The sequence below is a fragment of the Aristolochia californica genome, unplaced genomic scaffold, assembly GCF_029961685.1.
Source record: "Aristolochia californica isolate CCGP_79_NKW_82.1479 unplaced genomic scaffold, dmAriCali1.0.hap1 SCAF_11, whole genome shotgun sequence".
Lineage (NCBI taxonomy): Eukaryota > Viridiplantae > Streptophyta > Magnoliopsida > Piperales > Aristolochiaceae > Aristolochia > Aristolochia californica.
The window spans coordinates 5,511,410-5,537,493 of record NW_027181782.1 but is presented as its reverse complement, the minus strand read 5'-3'; the positions used below and the strand labels follow the sequence as shown (position 1 = coordinate 5,537,493).

The window sequence follows — 26,084 nt, the reverse complement described above, 5'->3', positions numbered from 1 at the left end:
AGTTATATGAAACAAAAGGATGTAGTTAATTTACCAAGGTCAGAATTGGAAATTTATCTTGAAGAAGGTGTATACAGTTGTGAGGAAACTTCACAATATGATTTTGATGTTTTAGAATGGTGGAAAGTGAATCATATGAAATTTTGAGTATTATCTAAGATGGCAGCAGACATCCTTGTAATTCCCATATCCACAGTAGCTTCAGAGTCTACATTTAGTGCTGGTGGTAGAGTAATAGATTCATATCGTTCTTCCTTGGCACCAAGTACAGTTCAAGCTTTGATTTGTGGCAGTGATTGGATTTGGGTTCTTCACGGTGTAAAGAAAAATCAAAAGGTGAATTTCTTTGATCAATTCTTTATTATGATATTTTTTAGTATATTTTTTAGTTTTATTTATTAAAATTTTGTTTTATGATTACAGCCTGAGAAGAAGAGTGTAGAGATAATGCTACCAGCTACATGATTTTTCATGTTTCTCTCATCATGGTAATTTTAATATTTTTAACGATATTAAGTAACTAGTAATGGAAGAGTATTTTTTTATCTGACAATAACTAATTTTATTTTTTTGTTTTTGTCGTAGGTGGAGATTTTGCTCATGCAAGGATGTATATTATTTTCTAGTATTAAGAGAAACAATTATAGTTTGTAATTTTATAATAGATTTATAGTTTTTATTTGGGTGATTGTAAATTGATAGTGATATTTCATTTAATTTTGTTGTGTTTGATTATTGTATGAAGTTTATTTATAATATTATACAGTATATGAAGTGTTTAGACTATTGTATGAAGTGTTTATGGAATGTATAAATACTTTTATGGAGTGTTTATGGAGTATTTATGGAGTGTTTATGCAGGTATTATGTCCAATTTTAAGTAGAGGTCATACCAAATTTTATACAAATATTATATATATAAATTATACTCAATTTTAAGAAGAGGTTATGCCTCAATCTTATACATGTATTATATATATAGGTTATGCTTAATTTTTTGTAGAGGTCATGTCCAATTTTATGTAAAATGTATGTATAATTTTATATATAATTAATTTGATATATATTTTTTAAAAATTTTTAAATGTATGTTGAGGCTCCAGTTCGGCTCGGAGCTCGGCTTGAACTTGGTTAAGATTTTTGGGCTCGAGCTCGATAACAATTTTAGGCTCGAGACGAGGCTCGGTTCGAAGCTCGGCTCGAACATAGGCAAGTTCGGGCTCGGCTCGGCTCGATGCCACCCCTACTTACACCCATTTAATGAATGGGTTACTTCAATATAGGTTCAACCCAATCAACTGGTTGAAAATTTTGACCCGCCTCAAAGAAAAAGAAGCCAAATTCAACGTCGACGACGGACTCACGAGCTTCTCGCCCCAACAGAACGTGCACTAGCAGGTTAGCAGCTGCAATTTTATAAAAGAAAAGCTCGTTCGTCCATGGCCCTCTGTTACAGAGGAGTCTTCTCGTCTCTAAATTTAATTAAGACGGGAACTGATCGGCGATAACCAGCCATGACCGTCGAACTCACCAGGCAGTTGCTGTCTCTTTCCCCTCTTTTTCAGCTCCTCCTCTCATCCATTTTAGTCTCCCTCCCGAGGACGGGAAGTTGTTCTTTCCAGTTCCCGGACAATTTCCTCTTTGGGACTGCCTCTTCAGCTTATCAGGTCAGCTCCTGCTTTCTTGCTCATCTATACTTGTAAAATCAGCTGCAATACTGTAAACTTTTGCTGCAATATTTACCTCTCTTCTGTTGCTTTTCTTAGGTTGAAGGGGGATTTATGGAAGATGGGAAAGGTCTGAACAATTGGGATGTTTTTTCTCATCAGCCTGGTAAAGATAAAGTTTTAATTCAGCAACCATTCTCTCTTCTTATCAAGATTTAGGAGATGATAGTAATGGAGTATTTGTGTTATCTTACCAACTTCATTGGAAGATTTAAAATATAACTAATTATATTACTAAGAAAGCTGTAAAATACAAATAAAATAGGTTTGAGGAGGATGTGTGTTCCCTCTTGCTCTGCCTTCTCTATTTATGGATGATAATAATTACAATCATTTGAATAGATGAGAAACTCTTAATCTAAGCCTAATCAAACTAGGAACTCTCTCAAATTAGAAACTACTAGGCTTAATCAAACCAAAAGATTAATAAAAAATTACTGGGGAGCTACTTCCTACTTTAGAGAAACTTCCTACTTCTAAACAACTACAAAAAAAATGTCCTACTTCTAAGCAACTCTAACTCTTTCTATTCTACCCTTCAAGCTTGACAAACAGTTCAAATATGTCTCATAGCCGAAGCTCCTTTCCATTTCTAGTAATCTACCCTTCTACAATAAAAATACCAACAAGTATACACTTATTTTTGTTGTGCTACTATTGTACCCCCTGCAAGAACTTGTCCTTCAGGTTCGGCTTCAAGCATGGCTTTTTGTATTATCTATTGTCCCACGATCTTGGGCTTCGATTGATATCCGCTTCCAATGGAGGATAAATTGATAATCGAGTTAGAGGCCAACAAAAATGGAAATGAAGTGACTTCTTGCATAGTAACTCAAGTGAGGCATGTACTTGTTGTAGAGAATAGAAAGACTTGCAGATTGAAGGATTGTATGGGCTCTACCTTCACACTGATGACAAAGCATTCAACTTGGGGTTGGAGGTCACCTACAAGATGGATTTTGTGTTCTTGTTCGTCATTCTCAACACAAGGGATTGGAAAGAGCAACCATTGAGAACTCTTTAATTGGGCAATTTCGTCGGATGGTGAGTTAATTTCCTCATATAAGTCATAGCCATATCTTTCATCTTCTCCAATGGACGTGGGAACATGCTTTCGTTTTCCTCAAAAATAATTTTTAGGTCTCCATCCAATTTTAAAAGGGGAAAAAATCAAGTCAAGCAAAGGAGTGCTGGTGGGTGTCATCAAATGGTGATGATTTAAACACATGTGAATGGTTGCGTAATAAACTATGGGATAAACTGTGTGTAATAGGCAAGGGTAGTTTGTTGGGTGAAGGGAGATGGACAAATGTAAGGGTTAGGAGGGTGGTTTCCATAGGTGGTAGGTGGAGAAAAAGGTGGTGGTTGTGCCAGCTATGGAGGAAAGTCGTGAGAGGGTTTGCCTTCGGTTTTTTATCTTGCCTTTCAGAATTAGTTTCATTCTTTAATTACATCTATAAGCGTGGACTATATTCAGAAACAGGATACTTATGTCATTGGCTACTAATTAGTTGGTTTAATATGGCTAGCTCTCGGTTTGGTGTTTTTTTTATTAATCACTAATGCAATAAGCGTGGAAGCAATATCCATTATTGTTTTATTCACTCTTCTCTGTTTTTTAGAAGACATTGCAGTTGCTCTTGGAATCAGCAACACTTAGTTCAATTATTCTTTTTGAGAAGATTAATAGCATTTGGTTCAACTTATTGGCAGCTTATTACTTGGTTCCAGTTTATTATTTGGTATGCATCTTCCTTATTCAAGGATGGATTTGTTACAGATTATTTCTCGTGTCCTTATTATTTTTAAGGACTTTTACTAATTACAGGTTATTTATTGCTATATAAGAAACATATTTGGTATGTGTTATTTGGGCATTGGCTTATTACCATAGTTGCTATTGTGTCTCTTTGATTGAAACATCATTATTGAAGAAGAACTCCTCGATTGCTTGCCTTGGTTTCATTATTTGTTGACTATTGTCGAAATTGGTTCATATGATGAAGAATTTGAATTACTTCAGAAAATAAAGCACATGATGGCCCCAACTTTTACATCTTATCTTCCTATTGATTCCTCATTACCCTTTAATTATTTGACATCATTTCTCCTATCATCCTTTATTTGACTCTCGTTTAGGGTTTAGGCCAACCCTTTTTTGGCGCGTTGCTACAGTAGGTCCTTTTTATATATGAGTGTTTTTAAGTTAATTGATATTTTTTATTGGTACCGTTGGGTTTTTTGTTGCCGTATGGTGAATGACAAACATTGTATTATCACTATTTTTGTTCAAAATCCTTTGAGGTTGGTTTTGAATTATGTTTTATCACCCATTTCTACCTTTTGAGAGCATTTGTCCGATTTCGTACTTATCCTTGGGACACAGTGATGGAGAAGATTATTATTACATCTATTTTATTTGTTTCGATCTAGGATCAGTGTCATTACCTCTCAGCTTGAGGGGAGTGTTGGAATATATGAATAAGTTGGAGTGTCATTGATATAATTAGTTTATGATTTTTTTTTCTTCTTCACTCTTACCTAGGGTGAAGGGTATACTTGTAATATTCGTACTTCTAGCATTTATACATAAAGCTTTAGGGGTAGGGTTAGAAAAAATTCATAACCCTATTCAAGCCTCTTCCTCTTAGATCAAATTCATGCATACACCTCTCTCCTTTCCTCTTCTTTCTCTCCCTTGGTTTCTTCTCTCCTTTCTCCCAATAACTAGAGTTCCTCTTCTCTCATTCTCTTGATGTCTTTTGTGTTTATGTGTTATCCCTATAAATTAACACTGAAATCAACATATGATGATGAAGAAGAAGAATTACTCGAGATTTTTGTCATGTTAGATCAATTACAAACACTTTATTTTGTAATTAACTCAAAAGATTAGCAAGGCAAACACAATTTCAGAACTAGAATCAACACGAATTCACAGATTATGGCAGAAAAGATGAAGAACAACTCTATAAAAAATATGAATTCATGTATGAACCAAAACACACAAAATTTGAATTTGAACTTGAGATAAATCAATTCCAACAATTAAGCATTGATTCAATGCTAAAATTGATAATTAATTCACAAAGAAACACATCTTTAAGGTGGGATTGAAGGTTGACTTAAGCAAACTACTTCCTTCAACAATTAACTTATGTTGGAAGATATGAATAAGTTGGATTGTCATTTTTGTAATTAGTTTATATTTTTTGTCTCTTCTTCACTCTTACTAGGGTAAAAGGTATAATTATAATATTGTTACTTTTAACATCTATAAATATAACTTAAGGGGGAGGTTTGGACTAAGTTCATAACCCTATTCTTTCTCTTCTTCTCTCTTATTTTTCCTTCTCTTCTTTACCCATGATGTAATAATCTATGGAGACCTGAAAATCAACATGGTACTAGAGAAGTGATTAATTTTCAAAACTCCAAGTTTTTTTTTATGTGTTCAACTTACGGTAAGACTGCATAGAACTAATTGAAGAGTGGTGTTGTATTCTCTCTGAATAGATTGGTTCTTTTCTTCTCTATCGTGCCTTATGTTGAGAATATGTTGCTTGAGATTTGATATTATTTCTGGTTGTTGTCTTTCACGGCGTACTACTTGTGAGACTTGTTCGTGTTAGGATTTAGAAACTAGGAAAGGTGTTCTCGTATGGCTGTCTTTCACGTTGCTTATCTAACTGCTTATGTGGTTGGAAAGTGGTTCTAAAATCCTACTACCGAGTTTAAGAAACCCAGTCTCCTCTGCTGCTACCGAATTGTTGATGATGAATTGGATATGTTATCCATACTCGTTTTTTTTCTTTGCAACAGCATCTCATGTCTCTTTGACATGCTCAAAGATTGCTGAATAGAAGTGTATTTGCTGTCGTTGCTGCCTTGCTGTTGATGGTATGCTATCTTTGATCGTTCTTTACTGTCTTTGCTGCTGAGTTGAGACAGTTGTGTCTCGTTCAACCGCTTCCGGTTCTAGATTTGGCTCAGACAGTTGTTCTCAAGGTTGGTATGTCCTGTGAAGATTGAGTTGGCGTTGACCAGAGGCTGATAGGTTTCTTGTTCCTGGATCAAAGGGTCTTGAATCTCTTGTTCCTTAGTTGACTCTATTAATGTTGATTTCAAGCAAAGGGAATATGTCTGTCTTCGTCTTCTTCGTTGTTGGGTAGAAGTAGAGTAAGAGACAGATGCTAGACTGCTAAAGTGTCTACTCCACTTGCCGAGATTACAACAACAACAAAGCAAATTTTCTTCATTTGCATTGGACGTCCCCTTGTGAGATTAAAGTTGCTATCTTGGAAGTCCCTATTAATGTCAAGCTGCCATCAATCTTGGCCAAAAAATTGCCATCAATCTCATACAAGTTGCTCTCTGGCCTATTAATGTATCAGATATTAGGAAAGGATCGCTTACTTCTCGTCAATGATCCAGCCAGCTCATTAATCTTCATCCAGCCTGATATCTCATCAATCTTAGTAGATTTCATATTTTCTGTGACTCGGTACATTGCTGTACTCCCGGATTTCAGCGAGTCAATGGTAATTCAGTGAGTCCAGCTATCTCTCTGTGGGTTATCGAATTGGTGGATTAATTTCTTCTTATTTCATTCCTTATATCGGAAGATTTGGATTGCTTTGTTTGGTATCTCAGAAGTCTTTCTAGCAGCAGAGACAACTTCGTCTTTGCTAGTGTTTGGTTTATTTCTTGAACCAGCATTAATCACAGATTGGCAACAAATTGCTGAGCTTCAACATATCTTTGTTGTTGTTATCCTGAACGGAAGCTCTATCTGCTTGGCTTATTCCTACTGCCCATTCTGAGTTGATCTCTCAAGTCATCCGAATTACTGTCGATTAATCTCCATTCGAGTTAATTACTACTGTCATTTGTTGTTATTTTTAGTAGCCAGATTGTATTTCCAAGAAGAGAAGCTTTCTGTCTATCCTCACTCTACCAGTTGTTTTATTTCTGGAGTTGCTGAATTGGTTCGTCTCAGCTTTCCATTAAATCTCGAGCTGGTATCACGTATAACTTGCTGAAAGTTTATCTTCAAAAGTTATACACTGATTTGTCGCCTCATCTTCAGCTTAAAGATGCATCTTCGGCTCACTGCTATCTTTGCGGAAGATCTCTTCTTCATATTAATCCGAGTTTACTGACCCTGATCTCATCATGTTGCTATCTTCAAAAGATCTTACTGCTATTAATTCGAGTTTCTTTGCAAAAGTTATACTGATCCTAATCTAGCTTACTGCCATTAATCCAAGCTTATTATTGTATCTTCGGCTTATTGATCTGGCTGACAGCTATTTTATTTCAGTTGGTTTATTTCTGGAAGTGTTGAGCTAGTTTATCCCGAGTTGCTGAGCTAGTTCATCACAACTTTCCATGACATCCCGAGCTGGTATGAAATAAACCATGCATACTAGTCTTATAATTGTACTTTGTTGTTGACTCTGCTCAGCTTAACTCGAATTGACTCAGTACCAACGAGTTCTGACTCAGACCGGGTCAACTCAGATTCACCAGTTAGCCTAACTTGGGGCGACTTTCTTTCTGCCTCTGGTATACCAGTCCCAGTCTCGAGTACTATACCGATTCCTCTAGAAAATCGGCTATCGACTTGACTATATTGGTTTGAAATTGACTCACTGCAACTCAGTCTTTTAACTCGGGCACATTCATCCTTGGCCCTGTCCCTTGACTTCGGATGAATTATTACCTTGGATTATCCTCAACTTATTACTTGGTGCACAACTTCCTTATTCAATGATGGACTAACTGCAAATTATTTCATGTGTCCTTATTACTCTTAGGGATTTTCATTATTTGCCGGTTATCCATTGCTATGTAACTATATATTTTTTATGTCCCACAATTGCTATTGTGTCTCTTTGATTGAAAATTTATTATTGGAGATGAACTCCCCGGTTGCTTACCTTGGGTTCATTATTTGCTCACTCTTGTCGGCATTGGTTCATATGATGAAGAATTAGAATTACTTAGAAAAATAAAGCACATGATGACCCTGACTTCTTCATCTTATTTTCCTTAACCCATAACCCTCTTATTATTTGGCAGCCTTTCTCCTACCCTACTTTATTTGACTCTGGTATATCCCCTTTGACTAACCCTTGTGGTGCGTTGCTTTGGTTGATTCTTTATATATATATATGGGTGTTTTTAAGTCCATTGAGTCTTTTTATTGGTACCCTTGGGTTTTTTTATCGTCGAATGACACGCATTACCCACTTTAGTGATTATTATCACTATATTTATTTGGAATCATTTGAGGTTGGTTTCGACTTATTTTTTTCACCTATTTTGGCCATTTGAGAGTTTGTGCCTGATTTCGTACTTATTCTTGGGACACCGTGATAGAGGAGATTATTACTACATCTATATTATTTGTTTCAAGCTAGGATCACTGTCATTACCTCCCAGTTTGAGGGGGAGTGTTGGAAGATATGAATAAGTTAGAGTATCATTGATATAATTAGTTTATGTTTTGGTTTCTTCTTCACTCTTACTATAGTGAAGGATATAATTTTAATATTGTTACTTTTAGCATATATAAATATAGGTGAAGGGGGAGGGTTTGAACTAAGTCCATAACCCTATTCATTGATTTGAAAAGTTAAACTTATCATTCAACAAGAGGATATTTAATCTTGAAATATGAGGGAGTTTTCGAAATTCAAAACACGACGTTTTGGCATCATATTCATGGCTAAACAACATAGATATGATTACTTACAAAAAAAAAAAGGAAATTCAGCCATGTATGACTACGAAAGGACTCGATTTTCACCAAATCATGCAACTGAAATTAAAACACAACTGGGATGCTTAAGACTTTTGGCTGAATTAAAATGAATCCCAATGACTAAGAAGCACTTATCTGATTTAGAACCTTATTGTAATTTAAAAAATTAAGTACCTTGCTTCCTTCAATGGCAGAAAAAACTTTTCCTTTACACACTTTTAACACTTTTGGAGCAACTTTATTTGAAAATCCTAGAATCCCTACTCTAATATCATATTAGATTTTAAGGTGTCATGCTTAGAGTAAATAGGGTTTAAGATAAGAAGAAGAAGAAAGAAGGAGAAAGAAGATAACAAAGTTTAGGAAGGAGAGACTAGGCACGTGAGGCAAGAGAAAGGGCGAAAGAAGACTTGAGATGATGAGTCATGTTTGCCCTCCTCCTCAGCTTCTTATTTATATTTCTAGGGTATAAACTCTAGTACACGAATAAAAGAAAAGGAACTTGAAATCTCCCATAATTATAACTTATACCACTCATTCACTTAATTACAATGGATGCCACTCATACTAATTCAACAAGGATGTTCTGCCTTCCCCGACCTTTTCTATTTATAGATGCTAATAATAACATAATTGGAATTGAAAAAGAATCCCAACCTAATCATAGTTAAAGTAGAAATTCTCCAAACTAGGAAACTAGAAAGGAGCAATAGGGTGCAACTTCCTACTCATACTTCTAAATAACTCCCACAAAGAAACAACCTACTTCTAAGCAACTCTCACTCTTCCTAGTATACCCTTCAAGCTTGACAAATATTATAAATATGTCCCATAACTGAAACTCCCTTTCATTTTCATTAATCTACCTTTCTACTTATGAAATTAATTACAAACATACCCTTTTTATTTGTATGCTATCATGTTACAGGGAAGATTTTGGATGGTAGCAATGGTGATGTTGCGGTTGATCAGTATCATCGATATTTGGTAACATCCCTTGAATGCTTTCTTGGAAATGATATATGCTTATGCATTTCTTCATGTCACTCCTTGTTATACTATGTCACCTACATAAAGGCTTCTTTCATCCTTCGATTCCGTTATTGTCGCAACTTGCACGCACTTAGGTTAACATTTATTTTTGAAAAATAAAATTTTAAAATTTTAATTATTTTAACAAGTAGACTTGGACAATGTAACTTAATTTAAAGTAACATAAAACATTTATCTTGTAAAACGCATTCAACCCCACTCATATACTCTATGTAAGAGCACTATTTTCTTTTGGTTCAACAATGTGGTAGAAGCAAGGTTTTTCGATTCTGACTCTGAGGACTTGTCGATTTTTTAAAACTTGGGTTAGATTTGTTAGATATCTAACAAGGTCATTCGGAACTCAAAGTTGGATTAGGATGAGAAACAAGGAACTTACCCAAAACAGAAGAGGCGAGTCTGAACTAGACCATACCTGACCCAGTGAAATACAAAATTTACCTAAAAATCATGATTATAAGATCTAATTAGAGAAAAATGAAAAAAAAAGGTAGGGCTTTTCAAAATATCTTATAATTTATATTTTGGATCTTTAGATTGATGGTTTAGATCACATGGTCACAAGTAGTAATGCCCCCACAACTGTACCCTCGTTGGCCTACACTAGGGTGCCTTTGACCACTCCTAGCTCTTAGGTGAGGAGGGGAAACATTAATATAGTAACACAATGAACATGCAACCCAATTTTAAAACACAATCTAAAGAAGCAAGGAGTTCAATAGTTGTCTTTATTTACTTGATTCTTGCCACATGATTAAGCAATTTTTCATGTGATGGAAGACATAATGATGGTTAGTTATGGAAAAACAGGAAGATGTCGACTTGATGGAGGAGCTTGGAGTGAACAGCTATCGATTTTCCATTTCATGGGCCAGAATCCTACCTCGTGAGTATTCAAGAAACTTTGATGCTAACATATTTTCTCACTTCACTTCACTTAAGCGTAATCAATTCTACGGTACACAGAGGGTAAATTTGGAGAAATAAATCCAGCAGGTATCAACTACTACAACAATTTAATCGATGCTCTTCTACTAAAAGGTACTATTCTTCAAATCCTCTAGAACTTGTTAAGGTTCAATTCTAATTGTAATAGTAGTAAGCCAACAGATATCAAAAGAACAAATTCAAGGCCTTAATTCATAGTTCTTGAGATTTAGAGAAGAAGAATGAGGAAGAAGAAGAAATAGAAGAAGAAGTGAAGAGAGAAAGCTCGAGGTGAAACTTGAGAGGGTAAGAGAAAGTAAAATAACAAGACTAAAAGAGTAAACACCAGCTTGAATGTACCCTAATACCCTTGCTCATATTCCATTAGGTAATGCTAGCAACTGCTCTATGCTCTCTACTCTTCCAATAGAAAAACTCCAACTAAGGAAAATAGATAACTGCTATCAAATCTATGAGTATTAAGGATCCCCTATCCAATTCAAATAAGAGAATTCAAAAGTGCCACAATTGTATATGATAATCCTTTGTTTGATGGTCCCCATAACAAATCATAGGATTTGTTAGGCCCTGCAAGGATAAACCTAGGGAGGGGTGACTAGGTTTATTAAATTTTATTGGCTAAATATAGACTCTCAAACAGTCAAATCAAGCAAGTCATGCAATAATCAGATAACTACACTCAACACAATGAATTTATAGTGGTTCACAACCTAAAATTAGGTTGCTAAGTCCATTCCTAAGGTGTTTTCACTATAGAGTTGAATTCACTAAATTAGTTGCTTGTTACAATGTGGGACCCACCATGAGGACGTGAGCCAAGAGGAATCATCACATGAGCCGGAATGAGTCGAAATATTTGACGATCAAGTGGGACCCACAAAGATACCACAAGCTGGTATCCTTACCAACATGAGCAGGAAAGATTTGAAGATCTTCTTTGATTTATATAATTGATATATCTTCCTTTAATTGATGTAATTTGGTGAATCATGATTGATGTTATTAAGGAATTAGGGATCCCAGTTTTCCTAATTATGTAACGGAAATATTATAAATAGGGGGTCTTGGTTGTAGCATTCAATCAAACTCTCATCTTCTCTCACTCTCGTGTAAAACTCTTCTCTCTTGCCTTGACGTCTACCTTCTTTTTTCTTCCTTCTCTTCTCTCTACCCGAGAGTTCCCTTTTCTTTTTCCCTTTTTTCTTTCTCTCTCCCCTTGCTCGAGATATTAGTGAAGAGATCCTAAATTCAACACTGCCAAACAATGTTTACAATAGCAAACTTCAAAGGTGTGTATTATAAAACTTGCCCAACACTAGGGATTTATAGCTAACACTAACTAGGTACATGCACCTAGTCTTGTATTAGAGATTCTCACTAGTAGCTAACAATAAGCTTGTCCAAGTCTTGATTGGTTTACAACTCAACAAGGATAACTTGCTACAGAATCAAGCACAAAGCCTCTTAAATTAGGTAGATGTTACAATAACTAGCACAAGAAAATATACCCAATCTTAGGCGATTCTACCAAAAAAATAATAGCTCAATTTAATCTCAAATAAATTATTTCAAAATATGAGTACAATGAGACTCAAAACCCTCCTAAATTGGTGTTTAAATTATGTGAAATTGCTTTTGATTGGAGTCCAATATGAAAAACTCACAACAAAAGCCTTTGAACTCAATGCAATATGATTTGAAAATAAGATCAGGCAAAGCACATTATAAAGAAAACTAAGTAAAGACAATATATTCCAAATTGAGAGGCACAAATACTTGGTTCTTTGAAATGCATCCAGTTTTGGCTCTTCAAGAAATCTCAGATTTGAGATCCGGTATAGAATATCCTTCGCTATCCAAACTTGCTTCACCTCCTTTAGCTCAATTTTTTTATAGAGCAAACAAAAGTATAGTGACCATTAGCTCCATTGCGGTCTTCGCCACATATGTCTATTTGACACCCTTTGACTTTTCTCTTTGCTTTTTACCCTATTAATCAAACTTGGGAATGGGCTCTTCCAGGGTAACTCTTTCTAGTATGGGAAATTTTTTTTGCCCTTTTTTCTTGATTGGATAATTTTTAGTCTTAATACTTCAATTGAGATCATTTTGATGATAACAAATATTTAAGTTACTAATAATGTACATTAAGAATGCCTTATAGCTCAAAAAACTACCAAAGGAAATTTTTACATGCACATACATTTGATAGACCATGATTTGATTGAATGACCTTGCAAAAGGGAAATAAGCTACTCATGCTAGAAAGTATATTTTCAAATCACCTAGCAACCCCATTTGTCCGAGCAAGAAAGTTCAACACAACAAACAAGTCAAGCCCATAGAATTGAACAAAGTAAATCCATCCATTTGTCTTGGCGAAATAATGAAAGAGAAAGCAAGACTAAGGCATGTAGGTGAACATCCCTTTTATAACCATATAGAATAAAGAAGAAGGCCGATAGAGGCACAAAAAAAGAGGAAAATGCAACGTAAGTCATTTGATCGAGTTTGATTAATCGAACAACACATAGAAACATGATGAAGGCTGCGTTTGATTGAAAGTCGACTAAACAATTGGAAAAAGAAAATTTGTTGTTAATAGTCATAGGCTTGAACCACCCGACATGCTAGTGTATGAAGTCTTAGAAAAGAGTAGCATTGTAGAAATTCGACCGATCGAAGTTGGGACAAGATGAGACAGAAAAGTAACTATTTGAAGTAGTTCACCGAGTATGACCAGAGGAAAGAAGAAGAAGAATCTAGGATGTAAGAGAAAATGTTATGAACTCCATATTATGAATTTAAAATGTTATGAAATCCATATTGTGTTTGATAATCTAGAGAATGCACTAAAGATCTTGTACTAGATGTTTAACTCTCTGAATATTTTTTTATATTATCGGCAAGTCTTTGACGAGAATGTTGTGTGAAATTTTTGTTTGTATGCAAGTGAATTGGTTTTTTTCTTTGTTTGAGAAACTATGTGATAAATGTGCAGTTGCCGATATGATGACATGATATGAGCACCAAGACATGAGTCTCTTTAGTGCAATAGATAGAAGCTCAGAGTTGGTTCTAGCTTACAAAAGAGATAATTCACTTTCTTAATTGAGGTAATTTTATTGTTAGGATAGGAGGGTTGTGAATGATGGCTTTCTTTAGAAATAATAGTTGGTCTCAAGATCCCTCATGAGAAGTAACATACATCGACTAACATTGTACATGAATTATGTTTATGAATGCTTATGTGCTCTCAATGTTGTATGATTTGAAATTGCTTTTAAATGATTGCATGCATGTCCCTAGAAGGGAGTATAAAAGAGTCAAAGTGGCGTAGATGTACACATGAGGATGTACAAGCTATAGAAAGGGGGGAAAATCCAATAACTACATAGAAAAGACAGCATAGCATGATGATAGGGGAAGCATACTTATAGTTCTTGTTACTATTTTGATGATGTCAAAAGGGAAGAAGGTCTGAACTAAGCATATAAAAATGCTTATAAAGAGGGAGTAGAAATCTAAGTAAGACTCTTCGATTGATCACATAAAAGCAGTAAACAAACAGTATTGGACTTAGGGAGTCGAGATAAAAAGACAAACAATAGGCTCAGGGGGAGTTTGTCAAAATTCATTCATGACCTATACACTCATTGTACTATTAATTTTATATTCTTATGAGTGTTTGTCACTGGTAAAAAAAAGGAGAGATAATTTTGATGATAGCAAACATAAGTTATTATTGAAGTACATTAAGAATGTGTTGCAACCACAAAATACCCTAGAGATTTTTTTTGCAAGTACATACATTCAATTAACCATGACTCAACTAAATGTTCTATGCAAATAGGAAGCGAGCAACTCATACTGGAAAATACACTACTTCGACATCCTAGCAACTCTATTTGACCAAGCAAGAAAGCTTAGCACAATAAGCAATGTAAACTTTGTTGAGTTTTTGGGTTGAGCCCGGTTCTATCACAAAATGACTAGCCACTTAGAAGGCCTATTGCTTAGCCTTATAACCCATTAAATTTTCTTCTAATTTTTTAATGTGGAACATTTTTCACTCAACACTCTCCCTCACATCCAAGCTTACACATTATGGGCGTGAGACATGGGCACAAAGCCTCTAATGGGACACATAGACTCATTAATGGAACCCATAACACACAAACTCCTACCTTATGAAACCCATAACACATAAATAACCTGGGGAGTACAAATTGGGTTTTAACCCACATACACAACCTACACAGATACCATGTTGGACTTTCAGGTTGAGCTCGATTTCATCCTAAAATGACTAGCCACTTAGGAGGCCTATTGATCAAACTTATAACTCGTTAACGTTTCTTCTAATTTATCAATATGGAGCTTTTTTGCACTCAACACCCCCCCCCCCCCCCCCCCCCCCCCAGTCACATCTAGGCTTACACATAATGGGCCTAAAATGTGGGCACAAATCCTCTAATGGGACACAAACCCTCTAATGAGGCACATAGACTCTTTTATGGAGCTGACAACACAGAATCCTACCTTATGGAGCCCACTACATTTGTGTCTTGCCAAATAAAGAAAGCGCAGGCAAGACTAGGATATTTGATTGGAAAAAAGAAAGAAACGAAGAAAAGAAAAAAATACAAAGAAAGTCATTTCACTGAGTTTGATCAACTGGGTGTCACTTTGAAAAATTTCAATAATAATGATGAAAGTTGACCGTCTGGTTAAAAGTCAACCAAACTACTGGAGAAAAAAAATTCTCTATTAGAAGTCACACACATGAATGACTGGATGAGCAAGCACGTAAAGTCTTGGAGAAAAGGGGGCATGTAAGAAGTGGACAGATGAAAGTCATGTCGATTGGATGAGATGAGACAGAAAAAATCTATGTTTGAAGTTTTTTGCCAAAGATGACTAGATGACTAGTTCAAATAAAGCCAAACACTTGGAAGCGAAGAAAAGTGGCATCTAATGAAGATTGACTGACTGACCGGGAGTTGACCAAATGATATGTTCTAGAAAGTCTGTCAAGCCTTCAAAAAAATAAGATGATCGATCAATCCTAATCGATTAATCAATCATGCAGTGAAGCTTTGGCTTTGAAAAACTAAGTATCATTGATCAATATAAGAGGTTTAATTGATCATGCTTTATGTCCCAAGAAGGCATGATTTGGTCTGATCAATCAATACAATAGGTATGATCGATCAAACCTTATATTTTTCAATGTCTGGACTAAGTATGATCAATCAATCCTGTGGAGTTTATTTATCATGCTTTATAGCTCATTTTGGCACAACTCTGGATGATCTATCAATCCAACTTGGTTAATCAATCATGTTTTATATTTCCTGCTAGTTTTCACTCTGGATGTTCGATCATTACCAGTAGTATGATCCATCATGTCAATTGCTTGTTTTCTGAACTAAGTTTCTAAGCATGATAAAATTGATCCTAAGGGTTTTCTATCAAGTTGAAAACATCAATATGCATAAAAAATATGTTTTGAAAAGTATTTACCATGAAGCTTCGAAAACTATTTTTTCCCTTGCATTGAAGTTAGTTGATTGTTCTTACATGTCTAGAGTTTTTGAATTTTATCTACTTGACTTGACTCTAGTCTATAAGTCTTCATTCTTCGTGTAGGTGCTTATTCAAGATGAATTGGCATGTCTTTGAATTTGAGGTCTTGAGATGCATTTGCTGGTTCATTTGCAAAGACCTTGAAAATTATTTCACTTGAAGGAAAAGCATTTGAAATACTAAAGTTGAAATTATTAGCACTATTAAGTTTTGTTATCAAAATATGGGTGAGAGTCAACTCTAGGTTAACAATCTTTCCCTTTTTTATGATGGCAAAATCTAACATATAAAAAACTAAAATAACATGACCTGTATGCTTTGGTACTTCAATTAACTATCAAACAAATAAATTTCAAGTTTGAATTAGCTCCTCCTAAATTTAAGCATACCAAATTTACAATTTTAAATTTTAAGCATAATTTGGCTTTCTTCCTCCCCCTTATGTCATAATCTAAAAAGAATCATGCATCAATCATTCAATAAAATATACATTTGATATGAAAGAGTAGGAGGTACCTATTTTTCCAATTCCTTTGTTGGTACCTTTACTATTGTCTCCAAATGTAACATGACCTTCGTCTTTTGGTGTAAGTTCTACAAACTTCTTCTTATCACCGGTCATGTGCATCGAACACCCACTATCCAAAATCCATACTTTATTTGGTGCCTTGGGTCAAAGACATACACCTACAAACACGAAAAAAGATCATCCCTTAGATATCCCATTGGGTCACTTTGTGAAAACATTTGTTTCACTAATTGATTTGGGCATCCAAGTTTGTTTGCCCAAGGATTCGTATGTTCCACAGTCCTATTGGGTTTTTTAGAACCCACCTTTGTTTGATGCCATTTGCATTCTTAATTTGGAAAAAATGGGCATAATGACCCAAGGAATGGGAGTGAATTTCTGTTTTAGCTTATTTTTATTCTTTTTGACTTTCCTCCTAGGTGTGTTCTTGTGAGATGAGGTTTTCAGTTGATGTTCTAGTTCAATGCATTTCTTCGAAAACTCAATCAATCACAAGAAAGTCTTTCTATAACACTTTTTGGCCTTGAAGAATTTGTCACATGGCTCTCATTAGCTTCCTTCAAGGCATCAAACTCACACTTGAGCTTGGCAATCTCATGTCTTTGAGCATTGCATTTTTCTTTATACTTATTTAGACTATGAATGGATTTTTCAAATAAAAGTTATAGTTCATTCTCATAGTCAGAATTGCTTACCTCTTTCGAAGTCATGAAATTTTCATTCTTTGTGGCCATGAGACCCCATCCCTCTTCGCTTTGGAGTGACTAGATTCAACTTCCTTCGCATCCCAAGTAGAGATCAACACTTTCTTCTTCATATTTTTGGAATCTTTGGTTGAGGATGGTGTTCTACCTTCTAAGTTTGGGCACTTGTTTCTTCTATGTCCTGTTTTACCACACTCATAACAAACATTAGATTTTTTTAATAGATTTTTCGTTTTGACCCTTGAATTGGCCTCTCCTATTGGATTTACGATCCCATGATAATGAAATAGATAATCAGCACAAGAAACCAAAGATGAAGTGGTGAGGGAGAAGAAGAACGAGAGGAGAAGACTGTGATAGAGGAGAAGAGGGAAAACAAGATGGAGAGAGGAGGAAGGAGGATTAGGTTAAAGAAATGTGCCTAATCCTCATCCTCAATACGTATTTATAATAATGAGAAGAACCATAACTACATCATTATCCTTTACCCTAATAAGGGAGAGAAAGGGACAAAAATCAAAGGTAAATTACATAAGCTACTATACTTCGATCTTAACTTTTAACACTCCTTCTCAAGTTGGGGGAGAGAAAACATCATAGATACCCAACTTGCCGTATATAGTGTTCTAAATCTTGGTTGTCATTGGTTTTTTAAGAATGTCTACCACGTATCCTTGAGATGAGACATGTCTGAGAGATAAGATACCAGCTAAAAATTTCTCCCGTATAAAAATTAATCTACCTCGATATGTTTTATTCTTTCGTGAAATACTGGATTTGAAGCAATATGAATGGTTACCTGGTTGTTTTAATATAATTCCATAAATGCTCATTTATAGAACCCCAACACAGTGAGAAGGGATCATATCCACAGAAGCTCACTGATTGCATGGGACATAGTCTCATATAGGATAGATCTGATACCTTTCTCATACATGAACTTAAATGAGTCGAGGAGATCTTAAGCTGAGAGAGAATAGAAAGTAAATTACTATCCTATTTAATCATGCACTTTAACAGGTATAAAATAATAATCACATCCTAGTCAGGTCAATTAGAGAAGATTTCCAATCTTTCTCAACTAGGAAACTATCTTAAATCAATTCAAATCTATAAAAGATCTTGTGTCAAACCAGAGTCCAGCTCAGGTATCTTCCAAAGAGGGAAACTTACCTTCTTTTTTACTTGCACCACCTAGCAATTGAAGGTCTTCTAGTCAATGAACTTATATGGATAAGATCTCTTCTCACCGAATTGGGGTTCTATAAAGGAGCCTCTATGGAATTATATTGTGACAACCAAGCAACCATTCATATTGCTTTAAATTTAGTCTTTCACGAGAGAACAAAACGTATTGAGATAGATTGCCATTATATACTAGAAAATTTTCAGGTTGGTATCTTTATCTCTCAGACAAATCTCATCTCAAAGACAATTAGCAGACATTCTTATGAAATCAGTCACATCCAAGATTCAGACCACTATATGCAGCAAGTTGGTATAAACGATATTTTCTCTCCCCCAGCTTTAGGAGTGTTAGAAGTTAAGATCAAAGTATAGTGGCATGATGTAATTTAACTTTGATTTTTGTCCCTCTCTCCCTTCTTAGGGTACAAGGTAATAGTGTAATTATGGTTCTTCTCATTATTATAAATACACATTAAGGAAGAGGATTTGGCACATCACTTTAACCTAATCCTCCTCCCTCCTCTCTCAATCTCATTTTCTCTCTTCTCCTCTCGTTCTTCTTCTCCCTCACCACTTCATCTTCGGTTTCTCTCTCTCTTTCAAAAAAAACAAAAACAATTCTCAGCTAGCTCTTGAAGAAAGGAACTTTTCTTCTATAAACATGCACCAACTTCATGATTAATTCACAGCCTATTCTTCCCCCTTTTTTCTCAAATCTTTTAGGTAAGTTTCCCAAGAGAATGATATAGTCAATGGAAAGCCAAAAATCGTTGCCAGCACCAGAAACCCTTTAAAAAAAAACCTTTCGACACCCTCTAAAAATTGTCCTTTTTGAGGTCTTTAGGAAGCAACAAGAGGAGCAACAAATAACCGATTTAATAACTCAAAAAATCAATAGAACAACAACCTTAGATCATAGTAAGCGCGGATGCCAATAGCAGAGATAATAGATCTTGATCCTTATGCAAATACCAATCACAAACATCAACATAATACGCAAGAGCGAAATAACAAAACCAATCTTGCAAGGGGAGGAAAAACCGAAAGCAACTACTATGAAAGAACCACTTCCAAAGCAAGGAATATATTCATTCAACTTCTTATCCAGTTTGAATTAAAGACTCGTCCATTAATCATCTTTCAGGGATAAAGAAATATCAATAATAATCTCATGAAGAAGAAGAACAACAAAGACAACTTATCTTGGCGCAATGCCAGTTTTTGCTTCATCAACAAAAAGAAACTCCACGTGAAGCTTGATCAATGAAATCTCTTAATTTTTATCTTGATGTGAGGATTCTAAGTCCATTGCTCTGATACCACGTTTAATTTAAGATTCGATGATAATTATGTAGACAATCAGCACAAGAAAGAGAGAGAGAGAGAGAGAGAGAGAGAGAAGATGAAGTGGTGAGGGAGAAGAAGAACAAGAGGAGCAGAGAGAAAACAAGATTGAGAAACGAGGGAGGAGGATTAGGTTAAAGTGGTATGCCTAATCCTTCCCCTCAATGTGTATTTATAATAATGAGAAGAATCATAATTACATCATTACCCTTTACCCCTAGAAGGGAGAGAAAGGGACAAAAATCAATGGTAATTGACATCATGCCACTATACTTCGATCTTAACTTCTAACATCTCCTAAAATTCTTCTTCTTTCTATACATCTTTTGATGTTTTCTTCTTCATTGGATTTGGGTTTAAGAGCAATATTTTTTTTATTGCTCTTCATTCTTCTCTTTTGGTTCCATCTCATAGATGAGGAGGATGCCAAGTAGCTCTTATGAGCTCATTATCCTAAAGTTCACATTTTTGCAAAAGGCGATATTCCGTATCTCTCATGATATGGAAAGTACCTTAAGGAGATTATGATTTCATCTATATAGGTAAGTATGTTTAGCTCATCAATTATGTGGGTAGACCTAGAGATCATGTCAGCTATTGTTTCACCCAATTTCATTTTAAATTTATCATATTGGGCAAGGAGTAAACTAATCCAAAAGTCCTTGACACTTTTAGTTCCTTCATGGGTCACTTCCAAATTCTCATAAATTTCTTTAGAGGTCTTACAAGTGGAGACTTATTGAACTCATTGGTACCTCAGGCAAATAAGAGCAAATTTATGGCCTTTGAGTTTGTCCTGAGTTGGCGTGTATCTTTCCTAGTTAAATCATTGTATTCTTTTGAGACCAAGTGACCATTTTCTAATTTTTGTGGCTCAAATGTCCCATTCTGGGTCAAATTTCAGATATTCTCATCTATGGATTGTCAGACGAATATCATTTTTACCTTTCAATAACCATAGTTCATTCCATTAAACATTGGAAAACGGTTGGCTGAATGTCCTTCGGGAATGAGAAATTTGTCTTGAGAATGCTGTGAAATCTAAATGATGAAATCAAGTGAGATTTTGATTTCAAAAATATAATGGCATACGCTAATACCGATTGTTGGCCCAGGTGGTTTCTAAAGAGGGGAATGAATTGAGATATTATAATTTAAAACTTAGTGCTCAGATGAAAATTAAAGCAATAATTAAATAAACATGTACACACCACAAGATTTGAACACAAAATTTTCCTTATCGATGTTACCCTATTGGTATTCACCGCCCAAGAACCCTTGCACGGGAAATTCTATTAATAAACTATATTAGCTGGAAAATTACATAAAAGATATTTTAGCTCTCTTTTAAGCCACGTATAATGCTCAATGCACAATTTTTACAAATCTCCCCTACGATTGTACAACAAAATTCCTAGCTCAAGCACGTCTTCCTATCTAGATTCCAAGTTCTAGATAAATCTATAAAATAAAGGATAAAAATACATCAAACAAAAGGCAAACTTACACATTTTACATAAGGGAGAATCAATCGTCTCCTAGAGAGATCCAAGTCTCCAATCTTTCAACAGACCAAAGAGTGTAGAGGAGCTTGAATTAGCTAGGACACAATGATGAAGATTTCCCAAAAGTAGAAATTCTTTGTTAACTGAGTTTGAAAGTGATTTCAAGTAGGTGGTTATTGAATGCTTGAAAATTACAAGTTAAATGCTAAATCAAATGTCTAAAGCATGTTTGGTAGGGTATTTATAAGAGTTTCTGCCAAACTAGCTGTTTTGTAGCCATTTACATAAAGTTGACACACAAAATGATTCAGCAATGGAAAGGTATGATTGATCAATCAAGTGTAATAACTATATATTTTTTGAGTCATTAGGCTTGTTAATCAATTACATAATCGATCAATACAATTTTAAACCTTCAAAAATAGAAGTTGATTGATTAATCCTAGTTGAATGATCGATCATATAGTGATTTAGTTGTGAAAAACTAAGTATGATCGATCAATATAAGAGGTTTGATTAATCATGTTTTATGTCCCTTAAAGTCATTGTTCTATCTGAGCGATCAATACAATAAGTAGGATTGATTAAGCCTTATATTTTTTAATTCTTGGATTAGGTATGATCGATCAATCTGTGGAGATTATTGACCATGCTTTATAGCTCATTCTAGCACAACTCTTGATGATCGATTAATCCAACTTGGTTGATCGATTATGCTTTATACTACTTGTCAGTTTGCATTCTAGATGATCGATCATTACCAATAGTATGTGATCCATCATCCCAATTGTCAATTTTATAAACTAGGCTTCTAAGCATGATAAAATTGATCCTAAGTGTTTTTAACATGTTTAAAACATTGATATGCATCGAAAAAACATGTTTTAAAAAGTATTTCCCTTAAAGCTCCGAAAAATCTTGTTATACATCAAATTGAAGTCATGTCAACTATTTTTTTTACATGGCTAGAGTTATTGAGTTTTACCTACTTGACATGACTATAATCCTCAAGTCTTCATTCTTCATTCTTTGAGTTTGAGGTTTCAGATACATTTTCCAGTTCTTTTGTATAGACCTTGAAAGTTATGTCTCACGAAGGAAAAACATCTGAAATGTTAAATTTATAATTATTAACGCTATTAAGTTTTGTTATCATTAAAATACGGAGGTAGGATAAGCAAGTGCCTCCCGATAAACTTGTCCTTAAATATCACTGATTTGCTCATAAAAAATCACTGATTTTCATAAAAATAGAGATAGACAATAGTAGTCACTTTTCAGAAGTAAAAAATTGTGAATTTGCAATGAAAAACGGTGATTTTAAAAAGGAGTGCTTTGACGATAAAAAATAGTGATTTTCAAAAACTATGCTTTTATAATAAAAAAAAAAAGACGGTGATTTTAAGAAGCAACAAAAATCAATAATTTGGATAGAAAAGTTACTATTTTTCACATAAATCACTGGTTTAGAAATATTAAAATAACGCATGAACTTGTCATCTCTATTTACCATTTTGACATCTAAACAATATTGCTGTTCGGATGTGATGCCGACCACATTTAACTGGTTTCGTTTCCAATAAATGAAGTCATCCTTTTGTATTATCCTCCGCAGCGATTCAGCCCTTCGTGACCCTCAGTCACTATGATTTTCCTCGAGAACTGGAAGAACGCTATGGTTCCTGGCTTAGTTCTGAGATCCAGTAAGACGAACAAACTTATTCAAAACTTGTTGGAAAAATAGTTCTGGGTTGTAGGATTAACACATAATTTCTGCGCTTCTTATGACATTTCTCAATCTGTGGGCTCTCCAGAGAGGACTTCGGCTACTATGCAGAGATCTGCTTTAAAGCCTTTGGAGATCGGGTGAAGTATTGGGCGACTTTTAACGAACCAAACATAGCAGTTATGCATGGTTACAGAACAGGCATCTATCCACCTTCTCGTTGCTCCAAATCCTTCGGAAACTGCACAAAGGGCGACTCTGAGACAGAACCCTTCATCGCTGCACACAATATGATTCTCTCCCATGCACACGCTGTGCATATTTACAGAACTAAATACAAGGTGACTAGTTTGATTAGTTCAAACATATTTTGTTCTATGGGTACTTGATATGTCTCCTCAAAGCAGTAACTGGAATTTTGTTTCAGAAAGATCAAGGAGGTACCATTGGTATCGTCCTGAATACAATTTGGTTTGAACCCATCAGCAACAGCTCTCGAGACGTTGCAGCAGCAGAAAGAGCACGGGCTTTCTTGATAAATTGGTGAGCAGAAGTCGAGAAAACCAAGCATGATTACGAGTTCTCTGGAGATTAAACGACAACTCCTTTGCAGGTTTCTTGATCCCATCATATTTGGGAAATACCCGGAGAAGATGAAGGAGCTCATCGGTTGTAGCCTCCCAACATTCCTAAGAAAAGACCTGAAAACACTGGACAAGGCAACAGATTTCATTGGCATCAATCACTACACGAGTCTGTATGTTAAAGACTGCCTTGATGCTGCTTGTCAATCTGGAATGGGCAGTAGAAGATCAGAAGGTCTCGCCTGCCAAACTGGGACGAGAGATGGAGTCCCCATAGGAGAACCGGTACATAACACAACCTCTTATTTCCAGCAAATAATGGGAATCTATGAAATACTAATAGAATTATCCAGAGGTATAGATGCAGTATTGGCTATTGGAGAGGAACCCAAAAACTGATAAAATAAGATAATACAGTCATGTATTGAATCGGTATTGGGAAAATATGTGAAAAAAATATTAAAATTCAAACCGATAAATGTATGGATACCGTATCATTGGCCAATACGCAAAATGTTATGTATCAATACGGGTAACTAACACTCCAATTAGCTGATGTTTTGAGATCATTCAGACAGGAATGGAATGGTATTATGTTTATCCACAAGGCATGGAGAAGGTATTGACATACTTAAAGGAGAGATATGACAAAACAGCCATTTTCGTAGCAGAAAACGGTAAAGAAATTGCATAATTTGCTGTAGATTTGTCATAAAAGTACATTGCTTTCGCAATGATACGTATTTTGTTTCTTGTAGGATACCCTGATGCCGACAGTCCCCATGAGAGCACTGAATCCTACCTCCATGATGTTAAAAGGGTGGAATATATGAGTAGCTACTTGAATTCCCTTGCAGCAGCAATCAGGTATTGATGGACATTAATTTAGAGTTTTTCTGGATTTTAACTTTTAGACAGTACTTCTTTACTTCCATGAAGAAAAACAGTTTTTGAGACATTAGAGAAACATTTAGGGTTTGTTTGGAACCCTATGGAAAAGAAAAGAATGAGAATTTGACCGTTATTATTCCCAAAAATAGTTAGTGAAAATGATAATTTGATCATTATCTCATTTTCACTTACTACTTTTGGGAATAATAATGTTTAAATTCTAATTTTCTTTCCTTTTCTTTTCTAGGGGTTCCAAATAGACCCTTAGGAAAATAAAGGAATTTCCCTTAGATACAACCTACAAACACATTGCAAACGTTTGGTTGATAACAAGGAAATACATTAAATATTTTTTCTTTTAAATTGAATATATACAAGAACATAGGAGACATTTCATATAAATAAATACAAAAAGCCATATTGCGTGAATCATGCGAAAGGACTATCTCAGCCATCCGATCATGATCAGACGGCTGCGATAGCCGTTGATCATGATCGTATGGCTGAGATAGCCGTTTCACTTGATTCCAAATGGCTTTTAGTATTTGATCATCCCTCAATATACACAGTTAATCCAATACAAAAAGTCATTTGGTGTGAAACGGCTATCTCAGTTGTTCGATCTACGATAGTTGTTGATCAAACAGCAATGATAGCAGTTGATCATGATAGGATGGCTAAGATAGTGTTTCGCATGTTTTGTACCAAATGGTTTTTCGTATTGATTCAACCCTCTATATTTATATATATATAAATAAATTAAAATGTAGAGTTTAATTCCTTAACCTCTTATATATTTTTTTAATGTTCTTATTTGTTTCCTTTGTGTTCGCCATTTTGAATGCCATGTTTGAAGCAGGAATGGTGTAGATGTGAGGGGTTATTTTGTATGGTCTTTGGTGGACAACTTTGAATGGATATTTGGATTTACACAGAGATTTGGACTTTATTACGTTGATTTCACAACATTGAAGAGGACTCCAAAGTTATCAGCAACTTGGTATAGACATTTTATAGCGAAGCATAACGCCGTGATCGCAAATAAAACCCACCATGGCTACAAGCAATCTCTGTAAAGACACTCGTGCAATTTGATAAACAAAAGTTAAGCTATCAATGTATTTGTGGTGTAAAAAATGTATATATATTACATAATAGTCTTCTCTAAGGCTGATCAAAGTATTACCGACATCTTTCCATTTGGAAGGCGAAGCCATGCTATGGTTTCCATCGATGTTTACAGACTCACCAAACGATGAAGTGGGCATATGTTGTTTATGCCTTGTTCATTCCCTTTTGGGCTTCTCAACATATGATGACTTCAATGTGAAACTATTGAAGCTGTGATAAATAGGAATAGTTCAATCCAGCCAGATTTTTAAATACTCTTTTAATGACCATACTAGAATGGCTACTATTTTTTTGCTTGAATAAAGGTTTGAACTTAAAGTAAGGAAATAAGAGCGAAGTGGGTTACATAGTCTTGGAGTACATGGTTCTTACCATTATGTCAAAGGTAGTAAACAG

At 35.1% G+C, this 26,084-nt stretch overlaps 1 protein-coding gene across 3 annotated transcripts; it reads left to right on the top strand.

Annotated features, from left to right (window-relative positions):
* The first annotated feature begins 1,583 nt into the window (after nt 1-1,583).
* On the top strand, nt 1,584-25,654 carry LOC137944304 (beta-glucosidase 46-like). Of its 3 annotated transcripts, none has more exons than XM_068789950.1 (12): nt 1,584-1,667; nt 1,767-1,833; nt 9,425-9,483; nt 10,360-10,435; nt 10,516-10,590; nt 22,972-23,059; nt 23,171-23,423; nt 23,510-23,625; nt 23,696-23,951; nt 24,241-24,343; nt 24,425-24,533; nt 25,417-25,654. In XM_068789950.1, exons 2-12 carry the CDS (start codon nt 1,782-1,784, stop codon nt 25,631-25,633), a joined length of 1,404 nt encoding a protein of 467 aa, XP_068646051.1. In that variant the 5' UTR covers nt 1,584-1,667; nt 1,767-1,781; the 3' UTR covers nt 25,634-25,654. The 3 variants fall into 3 exon arrangements, with proteins under 3 accessions (XP_068646051.1, XP_068646053.1, XP_068646052.1); XM_068789952.1 differs by having other exon boundaries at nt 1,609-1,667; nt 23,696-23,953; nt 24,273-24,343; XM_068789951.1 differs by having other exon boundaries at nt 1,609-1,667; nt 1,767-1,844; nt 9,430-9,483.
* Nucleotides 25,655-26,084: the final 430 nt, after the last annotated feature.